This window comes from Lepus europaeus, chromosome 10, assembly GCF_033115175.1.
Source record: "Lepus europaeus isolate LE1 chromosome 10, mLepTim1.pri, whole genome shotgun sequence".
Taxonomy (NCBI): Eukaryota; Metazoa; Chordata; class Mammalia; order Lagomorpha; family Leporidae; genus Lepus; species Lepus europaeus.
In genome coordinates, this window is record NC_084836.1 from 24,177,429 (window position 1) to 24,195,957 (window position 18,529).

Consider the following 18,529-nt stretch of genomic DNA (forward strand, 5'->3'; position numbering starts at 1 on the left):
AGAACCTGGGTCAAATCTTGGGCCCCATCTCTAGTACCAGCCTCAAGCTAATCATTCAGCCAACTAGACTCATCTCAGAGAGAAGTCAAGAGCATCTAATGATCCCTGAGTCATGGCACTTCTGACATCTAAGTGGATAATGTTGGGCTTCTACTTGTATTATGATCTGCTTTTCCAGGGGACCCTAACCCTTCTTTTTCTATCCTAACAAGATGGAGCTTGCCTTGAATGCATGGGCTGCTTGTTCAGGACCCTGAAATAAAGTTCAGCTCTTATCAGTGATAAAAAGACTTCCAGAAAAGAGCACTGGCTCAATATATCTTGTTCCCAGACTGGCTGGATTTCTACAGTGAATGAACATTTCTACAGGAATCATTTCAGTTCTGCCCAAGTTTATGTTTTCATTGCCAGATGGAATCTTGCTTTTCAGTGCTTTGCTTGATCAGACTTCCCACACTTGATCATGCTTGTCTGCCTGAATATTCTGTAGCTTCAGAACACCATGCTTCACATTTCCCAGTTGCACTCAACACTACAGCCTTTGTTGGTTCCCTCCAAGTCCATTCTCACACCTCAAAAAGGAAGAGCCAGCTAGCTGGCTTTTCATTGTTCCTCATTCCTACAAACCCAATATCACTCAAAATTTATTGAGCCTGATGAAGTTAGGAACATAATTCAAATCTCTTTCTGAACCTCTAGTGGGCTAGCTCCCAGGGATTGTACTGAAACCTTGGATGCTTTTGAGGGCAGAAGAGGCAGGATAAAGCTAAAGTTCCTAAGGTATAAACTTGACACAAATTATGGCAGTCAACCTTGGGTGATGGTTATATGTTTTTATAGTTAAGCTGTAATCATTTATCTTTCTGATTTAAATAAGCCACTCTTCACAACTATTTTTAAAGATAGATTCTGGACATTTCATTAAATGACAGTCCCTGGCAATCTGTATCATGTCCCTTCAAGATACTGACATTGTTCAAGAGAGGCTTCAGGGGCCAGTGTTGTGGTGCAGCAGATAAAGCTGCAGCCTGTGACACTGACATCCATATGGGTGCCAGTTTGAGTCCTGGCTGCTCCATTTCTGATCCAGCTCCATACTAATGCACCTGGGAAAGCAGAGGAAGATAGTCCAAGTGCTTGGGCCCCTGTGCCCATGTGGGAGACCCAGAAGAAGCTCCTGGCTCCTGGCTTCTGCCTGGCCCAGCCCTTTTAATACCATTTTCCATGAACTCTTAAAGTCCTTTGCATTAGGTGGGTGGGGAACTATCTTCAAACCAAGAAATGGAAAAGCTGAGTGTTCTGCATCTTTTCTTGTGGCTTAAGAAAATCATTTAAACAATCCAGTTAAATCAGAATGTATTAGTTACTGCTCTGCCTCCAATCACTGACACTGGCTTGTGATTCCTTGTGATTTGTCACACATGCCTTACTATTCTAATTACCAGTCACTGGTCTTAGCACTTACTTCTTACATATTGGCTTCTGCTATTGTCATTTTCTGGTACCAGCACATGAACACATCAAATCATCCTACCCCAGTCTTCTCCTGTCATAATTGATAGATGTGATGTGTCTGTTACCTTGTGAACTGAATTTTATACTTTTATACCTTCTTCAGCTGCTAGGGTAACCAATTGTTTCAGAGCTACATAAGGCTTCCATGTTCAGACTCTCTGAATGGATGTACACATAACCTTTTAGAACTTTGGTGACTTTCTTTCCAGTAAGTAAATTCTGAAACATGCTGAAGATTAATCTAAAAAAATCTACTTTTAACACAAATCATACAATCTTGTTTTTAATAATGTATATCAAGAAATGTTTCTTTGTAAAAATGCTACACATAAGTCACTATATTGATTTCCTGACCTCTTAGTATTCTTAGAAGCACAGTTTGAAAATTGTTGTAGTTAATTCCCTTAAAAGAGATTCTATATTCATTATTCTAAAATGTATATAGAATATTTGACAAGGATTTAACCAAAGGGTGGAAAGGAGAGTATACAGTTGGTGCTCTGTATCCTGTCAGTCCCATATTCATGGATTCAACAATTATTGGTGTAGAATATTCAGAAAATAATTATATTTGTACTGAACATTTACAGATTTTTTTCTCATCATTTTCCCCTCAACAATAGAGCATAATAGTAATTTACAGAGCATTTACATCATATTGGGTATTTTAAGCCATCTAGAGATGATTTTAAACATGTGGCAGGATGATCACAAGTTATTTGCAAACATTGTGCTATTTTATATAAGGGACTTGAACATCCTAGATTTTGGTATCCACAGTGAATCCTAGAACCAATCTCTAACAGATACCAAGGGACGACTGCCCTTTAAAAATGTGTGAAATAGCTTTAAAGGCAGAGTGGTATGTTAAAGTTTCTCTTTTCATATGAATAGGAAGAGATGTATAATTGACCAAGAGGTAGAAGCAGACTTCCAGCCTAAGGAGGCAGAATGACGGGGCCAATGGGAGGAGCAGTGCAGAAGAACAAAGAGAGGTAGACCCAGGAGATTGGACAATTTGACAGGGGTCACCTGAGTCAAGGAGCTGTGGAAGCTACCAGAGGCACAGCTAGAGGGGACAACACTCAAGAGCTGGGAAGCTCGGGAGTAGTCCAATGCAGAAGACAAAAAGCAAATAAGAATGCTGAATAGGGCAAAACCATATGACAAACATGTTATGGGAAAAAGCCTGAGGCTCTTAGAGAAAGCAGCAACCCAAGGAATGCCACAGCACAAGATTCCTCCGCAAAAGGCTATACTGACCAGCTGTTCTATTGTTAAAATTTCAAGATTTTCCTTGAATGTGAATCACTGACCAATCTGATAGTTAAGGGATTGATGCTCTCTACTCTTTGAGTTGTATGGTCTAATTAACTTTATATCTAAATGAAAGATTTAGCTCTATCATCACATTACCTACCATAGGTTCTGTTTCCTTTGGAGGTCTGTCCAGAGGAGGAATGTACCATTGAAAGCAGAGTTCTCTATTTAAAGCTTGTGTTATCATATCTGATGGCGTCATGTCCACAGAAGATGGGCTAGCAAGGAGCCACAAAGATAAAACGGATTGTAGAGAACTGTCACGATATAACTAGGGAATAACAATAAAGATCAGTTTAATTGCTGGTAATTCATTCATTTAATATTTAAAACAAATTCACTGGATACGCTGCAAAAATCTAGGAATTGTTTCAGCTTCTTTTATGTATCTTAAACTGTCACAGGGTTACCATAGAGAAGATTCTTATGCAAAGAAAGTGCTTCAAATCCCAGTGGAATCAGCAAATGTCTGCAACTGTGGGGAATCTTCCAGGGTGAAGGTCTGGAGAGGAAGGAAAATGCCTGAGCAAACATTTCAGTCTCAAAGTGACCACTGTTTCTAAGAACACTGAATCTGCTTCTGATTTATTCATTGTTGAATATACTGAAAACATAGTTATAAATTACTATCTATAACAGTGTCATATACTAAATGAGACACAGTTGTTTCATTAAAAGGTTAAAATTCATTGCTCTCCCTCTCTCTTTAAATGAATGTGTCTGATTTCTAAGTTCAACCTTTGGGAAATCTGACCCCAGCTTCCTTTATGGGACTTGGTCACTGAAAGGAGTCTTCAAAAAACACGCATGTGTAGAATGTAATTAGTACTTTGATAAATTGTTTAAGTAGTTATTTGAGGTACCTAAAAAGCAAAGAACAGTTAACTATTTACCAACAAAATGACAGGCTAACCAGAGGAATAGTAATAGTGATAAAAAAAAATATCTTAAATCTAGAAAGGATCTTCTTCGACGGAGTGGAAACTACTTTCTAAACTTAACCTCTTGCTATTCCCAAGATGGCATCCCAGCATCTGGGAAACAGATGCTCTATTATACTCTTTTTGACATCTAAGCTATCTCAAGGTTTTGTGGGGGAAAGCCTGAGGCTCATAGAGAACATATCAATGGCCAGAAAGAAACGCTTGGTTTTCCTATAAAGCTTTGTGTCTCCCATTATTTCTGAGCCTATTCAATATATAATGTAAGACTGTGAATGCAAGTCTTCCAAATAAAAAGGAAATAAAGACACTGACCTTTCAAGTTGTCTACTGATAAAAAAAAAATGCTTTGACTGAAAGATAGTATTAAATGTGAAAACTTCTCAAAAATGTCTAAAGACTATCATAAAAGGACATGATAGCCAGAATCTTCATTTATTAACACTATGATAATAAACTCATGATCAAAACATATAACAAGCAAGGTTATTGGAGTTAAATAATCATTTAAAAAGTGCTTAATTAAGAGCCATTTCATGTCAGACAATTTACAAAATAATCAGGTAAATTATTGATTCCAAAAATAGTCTCTCACATTTTTTTCATATCTGGGTCACTTTCAGGGGCCTTGACAAATATGGTAGCAAAGGATTTATATTTAGTAACTAGCTAAGTGTAGGAAAAAAAAACTCGAATGCATTTAATTTCAATATAAGCAGTGTATATTAGCACTGTAATCTAATAATGCTACAGTGTAACAGAAGTGATAATCAAAATAGGCATTTAATTTTCCATTCTATTTATTTTTAAAGTTTTGTTTATTTATTTGAAAGGCAGATTAAGAGAGAGAGAGAGGAAGAGGGAGACCGAGATGTAGTGGAAGACTAGGAAGGAGAATAGAGTGTGGAAAAGTTCTTCCATCTATTGGTTCACTCCCCAAATGGCTGCAACAAACAGAGCTGGTCCAAGCCAAAGCCAGGAACCAAGAATTCCATCCAGGTCTCCTATGTTGGTGGTGGGAACTCAAGTACTTGGGCCACCATTTGCTGCCGTCCACATGTATTAGCAGGAAGCTGGGGGGGCATGAAGGTGGGACTCAATCCCATGCACTGAGATATGGGATGTGCACTACCAGGCTACTGTGCCACAGCAGGCAGCTGCTCCTTCCATTGTCTTTAAAATACTATGATAATCCCGTTGCTAATGGATTAACTGCATGTGCTTATTGATGTGATGTATACATTGAGTACTTTTACTACATTTTCCGTACTCTCAAAGGTGCTCTCTGTACAGGGAGAACCCTAGTTTGCCACAGTCCTATGAACATCATAGCACTTTGCCCTAGTCAGATATTTGACTCACCAGACTGTCACAACCACACAATCTAAGCAGCAATAACTCACTGTGCAGAATTTTAATCATCTCCTTTTTTGGAATTTTTAATGTAATTTGTTTTGCACCTTTGTTTTTCCATCACAAAGCTTCAATAGACTTGATGGCATGCACATGCACACAACTGATGAGCATAAACACGGAGCAATGATGGTTCTGGAAAGGCATCTCCTTCATTGTGGGGGAAAAGCAGGTTTAACTATCAAATTACGGAAACAGTTTGATTGAAATAGCCTCCTGAGTGATTAAAGGCTAAAAAATGTTATTATAAAAATCAGCCAAGCTTGGAATTTATATTAAAAAATCCAAAAGACTTTATGCTCATTAGCTGTCTACCCCAGTGAAACGAACACATGATTAGGTGGCTTGCACCTGTCAGGCAAGCGACAGTGATCTCCAGAGCTGATTATCCTGGGAGAGTGTTTCACTAATTATATCAAAAAAGAGCAAACAGGGTGAAACAACTCTGATAACACTGTGCCATTAGAAATGTCACATGTGTTTACAATGTATTCAAAGTTGTACCTTTGGAGTATCATTCTTAGGAACTGGCTAATGATAGGCTGTCCTTAATATGAAAATACTCTAGCAGAGATCCTCTCAGAATAGTATTTAAGAAGTCACTTACACAAAGGTACTTCAAATGTTTGTGGAAAATACAGAATTTGAAGATAAGTTTATTTTGGTGTAAAAAATAAAATTCATGCATAGTTGTTTTATAATATGCATTTTCCATGACATTTTTGAAGACTTTTCATGTTAGTTTCCAAAGTCTTATACTTTGGAAATACATCAGAACTATTATAATAAATAATGTAATACATTAGTTACATTGTAACTAATACGTTGGAACTATTGTAATAACTAATGTAATACATTAGAACTATCGTTCTCAGCCTTTGCATGCACTGCTGCCCACTCCAAAACAGCAGAGGTGTCAGGAACTCACATGGCAATGATCCTCAAAGGGCGGGAGTCTCAGTCATCAGTGAAGGCAAATAAGAATCTTGTGCTGGACAGCAACACCTTCAGAACACTCTTACTGTTTCTCTCCACGTGGAGGGGCAGACATGTTAACACTCATCTATCTACCTCCTCACTCACTCTTCTCCCTAGATTCAGTACATAGTTCTGCTCTTTCTCTTGGGTACAAACTGTTTGCGAGTAATGGACATTCTCTGCTTCTTTATGGGACAGATGAAAGAAATTGTCATGACTCAGTAATATAAGGTTGAATTGGTCAACCTGTCTTCCTGAGAATTCACACGACACTATGGAAAATCATTCAGCAGGAGACATAAACCACATTTTTCAGTATCAACTTTATGTCTCCTAAAGGTGGGTACTTTTCAGTCCCAGGCTTTCTTAGTCTCTTGTTTTATTCTCAATTTAGAATTATCTAGAATCTTAGCAGGGAATGGGGTGCTGAGTATCCAGCATGTTACTGTACCACAGTATCCAGGAAGGAAGCAGAAGTCATTTAGAGAGTCTTCCTGTGTGATTATCCTTTTAAGCCTTAATTTTTTTAAAATAAAAGTTGCACATATTTATAGGGTACTCTGTGATATTTCATTACATGTATATATTGTGCAATGTCCAATCAGGATAAATATATTTATCAAGAATTTAATATTTCCTTATATTGCAAACATCAAAAAATCCTATATTCATTTTTTTAAAAAAATATGGTACTTTGGAAATTTATATTCATTAAATAAAAGTTTAATTAAAAAAAATGGTACATTAACATATATCTTAACCTACTGCACGACAGAATTCCAAAATCTCTTACCCTTGTTTAGCTTTAAACTATTACCTGTCTGTCAACTTTTCCCATTCTTCCTTCCCCACTTCCATTCCCAGCCTCTTGTAACTACCATATAAGTAACATCATGTTATAATTGTCTTTCAGTGTGTGACTTGTTTCATATAACATAATAATTTCCATACCATTTGTATTGTTGCAAATGACAAGACTTCATCCTTTTTATGACTGAGTAGTATTCCATTGTGATAGATACCACATTTTCTTTGTTCACTCATCAATTGATATACACTTAGGTTCTTTCCATTCCCTGGCTATCATGAATAGTGCTACAGTAGATATAGGAGTGCTTCAACAGATGGACGTCATTTCCCATGTATATATACCCAGTAATGGAGTTACTGGATCATATGGTAATTCCAGTTCTAGTTTTGTTGAGGAACTTCCAAACTGTTTTGCAGAACAACATGTAAGTGTTTCCTTTTCTTGAAATTCTCTCCAATACTTTCTATCTTTTTTTCTTTTTGACAATATTCAATCTTGCTGGAATGAGTTGATATCTCATTGTGATTTTGATTTGCATTTGCCTGATGATTAGTGATGTTGATTATTTTTTCATGTATTTGTAAGCCATTTTTATGTCTTCCCTGGGGAAATATTTGTTTGGATCTACTGCCCATTTAAAATTGAATTGCTTATTTTGCTATTGAGACATTTGAGTTCTCTATATCTTTTGAATATTAACCCACTGTCAGAAGCATAGCTTGTAAATATTTTCTCCCATTCTGTAGATTGTGTTTGCACTCTTGATTATTTCCTTTGCTATGCCTCTCAGGTAGTTCTAGTACATTACCACAGGGCAACTCCACAATCCTGAAAATCATTTTTTGCTGAATTCTTTTTGTAAAAACGTTCTTTTTGTTTTCATGATTTATTTATTCATTCATTCAAAAGGCAGATTGAGAGTGAGACAGAGAGGGAGGGAGGGAGAAAAGGGAGGAAAGAAGCAGGGGAAAGAGAAGGATCTTTCATCGACTGATTTACTTCCCAAATGACACAGAAAGAGTGATACACACAGAGAGAGAAATCTGCCAACTTTTGGTTCATTTCCAAAATGCCTTCCTCAATTGTGATTGGGCCAGAACGAAGCCAAGAGCTGCATCTGGAAGGCAGGAACCCAAGTACTTGGGCCATCATCCACTGCCTCCTGGGCACATTATCAGGAAGCTGGATTGGAAGTGGAGGCAGGACTCGATCCCACGCACTCCAAGATAGGGTTATGATATTCTTGCAGGATAAGATGAGCAAGGGTTCTGATAGTGGAAAAAGTCACATTTTCAGGGCACTTCGCTGGGATAGTTGGCAACAGAAACAGACATGTTAGCATGGGAACATGTGTAATCATAAAAATTAAAAAGACAGATGGTGAAATCCAAAGTTGAGATAATTCAACATGGGCGAATGTTTTCTAGTTTTGAAAGAATTCTTTACATTGCTTGTATTGGAAGCTTACAATATGCTATGTCCACTTGAGTTTTCTATTAGAATCTTAAACTCTGTGTCTACAAAGCAGAACATCAGCATCCTCCACAAACATGCTAATTGTCCTACCAGCCCGTTCCTGCTAATGGTGTCACCATGCTCTATGCTCAAACAAGTTCCAGATGGTGGAAGAGGTTCCTGTCATTCTCTCTTCTCTATCTTCCATCTCCAAATGGTCCATAAATTGTTTTGCTACTGTTTTCATTTTACTTAAGCAGTATATTTTACACCCATCTCTTCCTTTTCATTCTTTTTTTTTTAAAGATTTATTTAGAGTTTATACAGAGATTTATTCAGAGTTATACAGAGAGAAGAGAGGCAGACTGAGAGCGAGAGCGAGAGAGAGAGCGAGAGCGAGAGAGAGAGAGAAAGAGGTCTCCCATCTGCTGGTTCACTTCCCAGTTGGCTGCAACAGCCGGAGCTGCGCCAATCCAAAGCCAGGAGCCAGGAGCTTCTTCTGGGTCTTCCGTACGGGTGCAGGGCTCCAAGGACTTTGTCCATCTTCTTACTGCTTTCCCAGGATGCAGCAAAGAGCTGGATCGGAAGAGGAGCAGCCAGGACTAGAACTGGTGCCCATATGGGATGCCGGCCCTTCAGGCCAGGGCATTAACCCTCTGCACCACAGTGCCGGCCTCACCTTCCCATTCTTAGAGGGCTAAGCTTCATTACTTCATCATCTCACGCTTGGAATGATCCTTTCTGTCTCTCATTTGACAGTCAATCCTATATTCTAACAATAAAAATAATATATTTTAATATTCTTTTTCTTTCTTTTAAAGGCAGAGTATGTGTTGGGGGGGAGATAGAGAGGGAGAGGGAGAGAGGGAGAGAGGGAGAGAGAGAGAGAAAAAGAGAGAGAGAGAGAGAGAGAGAGAGAGAGAGAGAAATATCTTCCATCTCTTGATTCACTCCCTAAATGGCTGCAACAGCAACAGTCAAGGCTAGGCCAGGCTGAAGCCAGGAGCAAGGAGTCAGGGACTTTATCTGGATCTCCCATGTTGGTGTCAGGAACTCAAGTTCTTAAGCTATCATCTGCTGTTTTGCCCAGATACATTATGAAGGGAGTTGGTTTGGAGAAGAAGCAGATGGAACCCAAACTAGCACTATGATTTGGGATGCTGGCAATGCAAGTGGTGACTTAACCCACTGTGCCATAACACTCAGCCTAGTTTTTTACATTCATTCTGCTATTAACTCTGCTATTTTCAATCAAAAAGCATCTCTGAAATAAAGCAACTTTCATTTGTTCTAATCTTAGCACTATTTCTCATCTATCCCAAAACTATGTACAGAGAGTATGCATCACCAATGCTCTTTCTTCAACAAGAAAAAGACTCTGTGGCATATCACATATTAGAGATGTTCAATGTATGTTTGTTGAATGCCTAATTTCATATATATATATATATATATATATACACATATATATTACTGTTTCTTAATAAAACCATTTACTTTTTTCAGTATCTTTCAATTCATCCATTTTGATAATTTATTCAAACACTAGTATTATTCAAGTCCCTAATAGCTTTAATTAAAAAAAAAACTTGGTTTATATTTCTCTTTTTAGCTTCTTCAATGTGTACTTTAGAAGAAGTTTTTGGGGCTGGTGCTGTGGCACAGTGGGTAAAACTGCCACCTGCATTGCCAGCATCCCATCTGGGTGCAGGTTCAAGTCCTGGCTGCTCCAATTCTGATCCAGCTCCCTGCTAGTATGCCTGGGAAGGTAGTGGAAGACGGCCCAAGTTCTTGATTTCCTGTACCCACGTGGGAGACCCAGAAGAAGCTCTAGGCTCCTGGCTTGGAATCAGCTCAGCTCCAGCCATTACAGTTGTTTGGGGGGAGTGAACCAATGGATGGAAGACCTCTCTCTCTCTCTCTCTCTCTGTAACTCTGCCTTTCAAATAAATAAATAAATCTTTAAAAAAGTTTTCATGTTTCTTCAATATTTACCTTAAAAGAAGTATCCATATTACATATTTTGAGAATGTCCATCCAATTTAATAATTCTTTTCCAAAGAAAAAGTCTTCAAACTATTAATTTATTTGAAAATGTTGCCTCTACGACTTATTAACACCCACAATTACAAAAAAAATACATACAATGAATAATTTTTATTATGCATTTAAAACAAGGTATGGAAACTGGGCAGGATTTAGAAACTTACAGTCTAGTTTTCTTTGAAATTTGTGTAACTTCTTGGCAACATCGATGCTTCAGAGATGTTGTTTCATGCAGAAGTATAATAAAACCTAAGAAATTCTTGAACACTTATGAGGACAACAAGACAGAACGTTTGAAATGTGAACTGCCTTAAAAATCCAGGATGAGTACTGACCAAACATGAAACAAAAAGTGCCTTCCTCCAAACTCTGGGGGAACCAGAAAACTTTGTTCTAGAATAGATGTTGAGATGCTTCTAACAAGTTTTGCAGGAAATACACAATGTTGTAAAACCTTACCTTGGTTGTTGATTCATATAAGACTTTTTCTAAAGAAGGTGGATTTTCAAATCCTTGAAGAAGCTCTTTTGGAAATTCATCAATACAAGAAGAAGAATACAACTGTAGGAATTTTTTAAGGAAACAATGCATTTCTTTTTGGCGTAAAATCAATTCAGAGTTGAAAAGAGAGGTGAGAAGTGTATCATCCGGCAAAGAAATTCCAGATACTGGCGTTGCAGATGCTTAGGGATGGAAAATACCTTAATTAAGGCTCATATTAGAAAAAGAGTGCTCTCAATATTGTTCAGATTTGCTAACTACTACCTCCATATATCCCCACTCCCACCTAGGGCTTCTCAATCACTTTCCCTCATTTTTAGAGCTTACACACTAGTGGAATTCCTTCTTCTCCAAGAAGAAAAGAAAACTTCAGAGGTGCATGGTGATGTGGCTTCAGATTTTAAGTATTAAGAGTGATGCCACATGTTCTATCTACCTGTCTTGTGTGTGGCTCCCCTCAAAAAAGATCTTAAATCAAAAATTTGGGAGCAAGTGGTTTGTTTGGAAAGTTACCTCAAGGTGCACAGATGAAGGTTTGTAACAGGGAAAATCAAAGGAAGCCATTAAAGGTCAGTAAATGGATGGGCTAGAGCTATGGCCACAGAGCTCAGTTCCACTGGGAACCTTCTGAAAAACCATGTAGAATTGTCTCTCAGGGAGTCTGAGAAGCCGGAATGTTTATCTATCAGTTCTCTACCTCTTAGCTGAAAGTTGCCTGTGGGAGTAGGTGATTCCTGGCACTTCTGGGCTGGCCCACCTGCAGGTTGGGCAAGCTCCCACCAATAATTGCAAACAAAGCCCAGAGTGTGTGTGTGGGGGTGGGGGGGAGCAGCAAAATGTGAGTGCCTGATTTGGGAAGTGGGAGCCAGGTCAATCAGGAGGGGAGCTGAGTTGCTCTGGGCATCATCACAAAGCTGGCTGCACTGGCTCATGTCCACCTGCTTCCCTTCTTAAATTCTTTTTGTTCTAGCTCCCATCACGATGTATCTTTTATCCCTGACACCTTTCTGAGTGCACTTACTAATCCCATTGCTAACTCCTCATAACTCTGCTTAGTCTTCTGTGACTCAGCCTGTTTGCCTTGCGGCTTTCCCTCTCACTGGACCCTGACCTGGGCCCAACTCTCTTCTCTATTTACACAGGAAAGTACAGCTGGATCACCAATTGCCTGGGCACAGATCACAATACTTACACAATGGCACAAAATCAGAAGAGCAACTAATGTGAAAAAGATTTTACCAATTTTGTGGATATTCTTGAAAGCACTAAGTATTAAAAGGATAAAAAAGAACTCCAAGGATTTAAGTATCCCATCGGAAGTCATGCATTTCTTTTACATACTAGATACTGAAACACTCACAGAAGCAAACTCTTGCCCATTTGATAAATTGTCTTATTGGGATCTTCCCTGGTTCTTAACTGTTTTGAGCCATGGACCACTTTGGCATTCTTGGGAAGCCTCAGGGTGCTTCCTTATCATAAAGTTCTTAAATATGTGAAATAAAATGTGTAGAATTTCTAAGAAGACTACTTACTAGAAATACCATTCTACTCAAAGGTCTTTGTATCCCAGATTAAAAACCATTGGAATTTTCAACCTCTGATCAGAGTTTGCCACAAAAAAGGTATCAAGAGTATTTTGTAATTTTAAATAATAAATATAAGTTAAACACGAACTGTAAAGCAAATCTCTTTCTTAATACATTCAAAACCTACCTAACAGTTTGCTCATATTATTAATTCTTTGAAGATGAATATAGTAGCGCAGTAGAAGGACCCATGTAATATCCACTTTGGTTTGTGCCTTTACTCTAGGATCTGTGTTGTCACACATGTCATCATTTTGATACAAAAGGAAATAGCAAGTCTGGAAAACAACTTGGTAGTTATCTGAAAGTCAAAAAGATTATTTTAAAATAAAATGTTTTACTCTCCCTGAAAAACAATCACATGTAGAAAAAAAATCACTCCTCATGAAGGAAAGACAGACGTATAAGATACATATTTCATTAAAAATATTTTTGTATCACAGGCACCAAATAAAAAATTAGAAGACAAATTATAGACTGAGAAGAGATATTTAGGACATGTATGAGTTATTCTTCTCTAATACTTACAAACACTTTGCACTAATAAATATGAAAAAGTCAAGTAGCCCAGTTTCACCAATTAACAGAAAAAGTGAGAAAAGAATTTCAAGAGGCAATTCACAGAACAATAAACCTAACTAACCAAACATTTTAGCATCATCAAAGAAATGAAACTAAAATGAAGTACAATTTCTTATCCCTCATGAATTGACAAGTACTAAAATTTGAAAATAATAAACATCAATAATAGTAAGAAGAAACTGAATTTTCATACACTACATGTGAGAACAACTTCTTAGGAACACAATTTGGCGGGATCTAATAAAACTAAAAACACAAATTCACATTTATGTGCTCGAAGAATCTTGCATAAAGATGCTCAAGGGAATATCATTTATATTTAAAAAGTATAAACTATGAATCTGATATCATTTAAAATGAATGAATTAATCTATAAGGGAGAAAATATAATGTACAGTCCCAGTTCAAATCCTGGCAATAACATTAACTACTGTGTAACCTTGAATCTCTCTGTGCTTCGATGCTCTTTGGGCTTTGGATTTTCTTAGTCTTAATTTTCTCTTCTTTAAAATGGACATGATAGGGTGTTTATGTATAGATCTTGAAACTATACAACAGGTTAACAAACAGATTATAGATGATATACTGAATATAAAACCATTTATGTAAATTTGAAAGCACTCACTCAAAAATTCTTTGTCTCATTTATATATAAAAACATATAACATTAGATTAGAGTGATATTTAGTAGTATTTGGCTCTGGGGAATGAAAAAGGGAGATGAGGCTGGCGCTGGAGCTCACTTGGCTAATCCTCCACCTGCGGTGTCGGCACCCCGGGTTCTAGTCCCGGTCGGGGCACCGATCCTGTCCCGGTTGCTGCTCTTCAAGTCCAGCTCTCTGCTGTGGCCCAGGAAGGCAGTGGAGGATGGCCCAAGTGCTTGGGCCCTGCACCTGCATGGGAGACCAGGAGAAGCACCTGGCTCCTGGCTTCGGATCAGTGCGGTGCGCCGGCCGCAGCAGCGGCCATTGGAGGGTGAACCACCGGTAAAGGAAGACCTTTCTCTCTGTCTCTCTGTCTCTCTGTCTCTCTCTCTCTCTAACTCTGCCTGTCAACAACAACAACAACAAAAAAAAAGGGAGATGAATGAGATCTTCTATGAAGACACGCCTTGCATGTTTTTATAACTACTGGAATATCTTAATAAAATTTATTACCTGTTAAAATGAATAAAAATTAAAATTTTACATCTAGGAATCAGGTTAGATATTCTCATTATCTGTAGTTTGGGGGAATTATTTATGTGAATAATATATAGCTAATGACAGCTTTTGTCTTCTTTCCCATTCCTTATACTCTTTATTTCTTATTTACCTTCTTTATATTATTGTGCAAGGTAGAACTTCTTGAATTCAAATGGTGATAACATTATTACTCCTGCTTTTAAAGGGAATAGCTTTTTTTTAAAAAAAGATTTATTTATTTATTTGAAAGGTCGAGTTACAAAGGCAGAGAGAGAGAGAGAGAGAGAGAGAGAAAGATCTTCCATCTGCTGGTTCACTCCCCCAAATGGCTGCAATGGTCGGAGCTAAGCTGGCTATGAAGCCAGGAGCTTGGAGCTTGTTCTGGGTCTCCCAGGCGGGTGAAGGGACCCAAGAACTTGGGCCATCTTGTACTGCTTTCCCAGGCCATAGCGGAGAGCTGAATGGGGAGTGGAGCACCCAAGTATTGAGCCAGCATCTATATGGGCTGCTGGTACTGCAAATGGTGGCTTTACAGCTGTACTAAAACACCGGCCCCAAGGGATAGTTTTGAAGCATTTGAATATCACGTATAAATGAATTAAGGTTCCCCCCACATTTGTAACTTTTTCAAATTAAGAAAATTCCTTTTATTTCTAGTTTTAGAAACTTGAATGGTTATTGAACTTTACTGAATTTTTCTGCACCTAATTGAGATCATTATTATTTTGCTTTTTAAATTTGTGAATGTAGTGATTTAACTTAATAGATTTCCTAATGTTGAATTATATCTGCATTTCCAATTTGCCATGACATATCTTTTAATATGCTGCTTATATTATCAAAGCCACACATTTCTATCATCAAATTAAAATCCCAACCCCACCCAGAGGCAAGTATTATTGACTATTCATACTTTAGTTCATTTACTGATAAGTTCTATACCTTAAAATAATTTCCTTATAGCATTCCTCTTAAATTATCAGTTTTAGAAAATACATCTATTGGGGCCGGCGCTGTGGCACAGTAGGTTAATCCTCCGCCTTTGGCACCAGCATCCCATATGGGTGCCGGTTCTAGTCCAGGCTGCTCCTCTTCCAATCCAGCTTTCTGCTATGGCCTAGGAAAGCAGTAGAAGATGGCCCAAGACCTTGGGCCCCTGTACCCACCATGTGGGAGACTGGAGGAAGCTCCTGGCTTCTGGCTTCAGATCGGCACAGCTCCAGCCGTTGCAGCCATTTGGGGAGTGAACCAGCAGATAGAAGACCTTTCTCTTTGTCTCTCCTTCTCACTGTCTGTAACTCTAACTTTCAAATAAAAAAAAAAAAAACTAAAAAAAGAAAATATATCTATTGACATTCTTCTGTAATTAATGAAATATTAGCTCACATAAGCATTCCTCTTCACTTCAAAATGCTTACAGTTACATCACCACTTTCAGCTCTACTGTTTTTACATATATCAACAACTGTCTAAAAGCTCTTTCTTTCTAGTTCCAACAAATGTAGATAGTATCTCCTGAAGTCCTACTTTGTAATCCAATACTATCTTCATCCTTCACTCCCTCCTCTGTTCTGGGTTTTGTATTTCAAAGTCGATAACATTAACATTCTGCTCTGTATCTGCAGTAAATCCTTCCTTTGTTTTTTTATCCTAAGCTGAAAATCAAGATGCAAACATATGTGCACAAAAATGTTGCAAACAGGTGTATTACTGCAGCATTAGTCAAGAGAGCCCCAAATGTTTATCACACTAGAACTGATAATCAGCTGTGCTACTACTCCACAAAACAATGAATTACATGGGCATCATATTGAATCAGAGAAACCAGACACAAAAGAATACAGACAGTATTATTTCATTTGTACAAAATTCAACAGCTGGCCAAACTAATCTATCTCTTGGAAATCAGAAAGAAGTTGGCAGCAGCCAGAAGGGGGAATGGTATAGACTTCTGGGGTGCTGGTCTGGTTCTATTTCTTGACCCAGTGATGATGTAGAGGTGTTTCCTTTGTGATAATTAATCAAGCTGTATCCTTGTGATTGTTTTCTTTTTGTATATAATACGGTAAACTTTATTTTTAAAAAGTTTATGGTGATTTCCAGTTTCAAGATATTCATATAATATTGGGATATCTCCTTTTCCTACTGGAAATCATCCCAAAACAACAAAGAAAAAAATAACAAAAACATAATTTCTATTCTCAATAAATCAAGGAAGGGCTAAAATCCCAAACAGCAAAATGTGTGAAATCCTGCCCAAAGCAAGACCAAAGTGCAGCATAGTGCTGATATAAATCTCAAAAAGAAGTAGTAAAATATTCTTCATGGCGAGCTGCACATGTTTAAATAGTATTATTGGTGCAACTCAAGGTGAGGCATCATTTTGGGGCCAATTATTCCTAATTTAAAGGAAAAGAATAAAGAATTTATATGTGATGAGCCAAAAACTTGTTAGAGCTTTCAAACTGTAACAAAAATAAGAAAGCCAAAGAAGCATCCTATACAGTAAGTTATGACCTTGCACTGGCTAGAAAAGGGCACACAAAATCCTAGAGCTTCATAAAGCTTTGAACAATTGACATTGCTGAATGCATACGTGGAACTGTAAGACCTACAGAAGCCCTAACAATTCAAAAATCTCCTTTTACGTGAATGACTGGCAATAAAGCGAGTGAGGTACACAGAGTGTTCAATGACATTTTAATCTAATGATGTGTTGGCATTTGCGTGGATGGCACAAAGACAACTGTGAACAAAATTGCCAGTGCCTCAGTGGGAACCTAGGAAGGTAGTTCCAAGCTGCCTTGGAAGCTCTTGCATTCTCCATTGCCATACCCTCATTTAAAATGAATAATCAAAGCATTACTTCAACATCCTTGATGACAGAGTAAGTGTTGTTAACATCATTACCCGTTGGTCTTTAAGTATACACCATTTCACATTCTGAATGATCATATGGGAAACATACACAAAGCACTTCCGTGCATACTGAAGTGCAATGCTGGTCTCAAGGGAAAGTGCTTAGAAGACTCCTGACTTGCAAGCTGAATGTACTACACTTTTTTCTTTTTTTTAATAAAACACCATTTTCACTTGAAAGAACAACCTGCAAGACAACTAAACATTTTTAGACCTTGGTAGGAGACAAACATTTTCTCAAAAATGAAAGAAATAAGCCTGACTTCAAGGGAAATAACTGACAGTATTTACCGCCAATGATAAAATTCAAGTTTTCAAGTGAAAGTTCAGAGTTTTGGAAAACTTATATCTACCACAATGAGCTTCTCTGTTCTTAGATTTTTCCTGACAGAAATTATCTTAATATTTTATTTTATTTTGTAATATAAATTGAGAGAGATAAGGGGAGATACAGAGAGAGAGCTCAAGTCCCCTGCTTCACTTCCCAAACGCCTGCAATTGGTGGGGTTGGACTAAGCTAAAGCCAGCAGCTGAAAACACAACCCAGATTTGCCTTGTGGGTGGCAGGAATCCAATTACTTGAGCCATCACCACTGTATCCCAGGGTCTACATTAGCAGAAAGCTGGAACTGGGACACAAACCCAGGTACTCCACTATGGGATGCAGACATCTTAACTAGCATCCTAACTGGGCAAACGCCCACTTGGTTATATATTAATTTTTTATATTGTCCAGTGAAATGTACTAATGTTTAGAAGTTCCTCATAACTCGAGAAGTGAATATTCTCCAAATGTCTAATACACGATGTTACAAAATCAAGCATGAGTAAAGGATCCATTCAAACTGCAAGAGAGACTGGTTTATTTTAAGGTAACACAGTACAAAAAGATTCGTGAGAAGGTTTCAGATTCTACATTGGCCCTAACCTTTAAGGAACTGCTATTTACCCACTTCTGCTTTGGTATCAACAAAGAATAGCTGCAATTACCCTAAAAGCTCTTATAATGCTCTTCCATTTTTCTAACTACATATTTATGTAAGGCTAGACTCTCTGTATTATTTTGCATCAAATTAAATGCAGAAATACATATGGGAGTTCAACTATCATTTATGAAGTCGGACATTAAGGAGATTTCTAATATGCTATTATGTAAACTTGTGATGGGCTCATTACTATTCTTTTAAGAATTAATTAATAGACTTTACTTTTCTATTTTGATTGCTAATATTACTTTATTTATTCTATACTAATAGACTTGTCTAAATTTTAAAA

General features: G+C 37.7%; 1 protein-coding gene across 1 annotated transcript in view; it reads right to left on the reverse strand.

Annotated features, from left to right (window-relative positions):
- Nucleotides 1-18,529, reverse strand: part of CFAP54 (cilia and flagella associated protein 54) — a 360,163-nt gene that overhangs the window by 71,092 nt on the left and 270,542 nt on the right. Inside the window, exons 62-64 of the mRNA XM_062202023.1 lie at nt 12,697-12,870; nt 10,939-11,162; nt 2,936-3,106 (exon numbers count right to left, since the gene is read on the reverse strand). Coding sequence (XP_062058007.1) covers nt 2,936-3,106; nt 10,939-11,162; nt 12,697-12,870 — 569 coding nt within the window. The remainder of the gene's footprint in view (nt 1-2,935; nt 3,107-10,938; nt 11,163-12,696; nt 12,871-18,529) is intronic.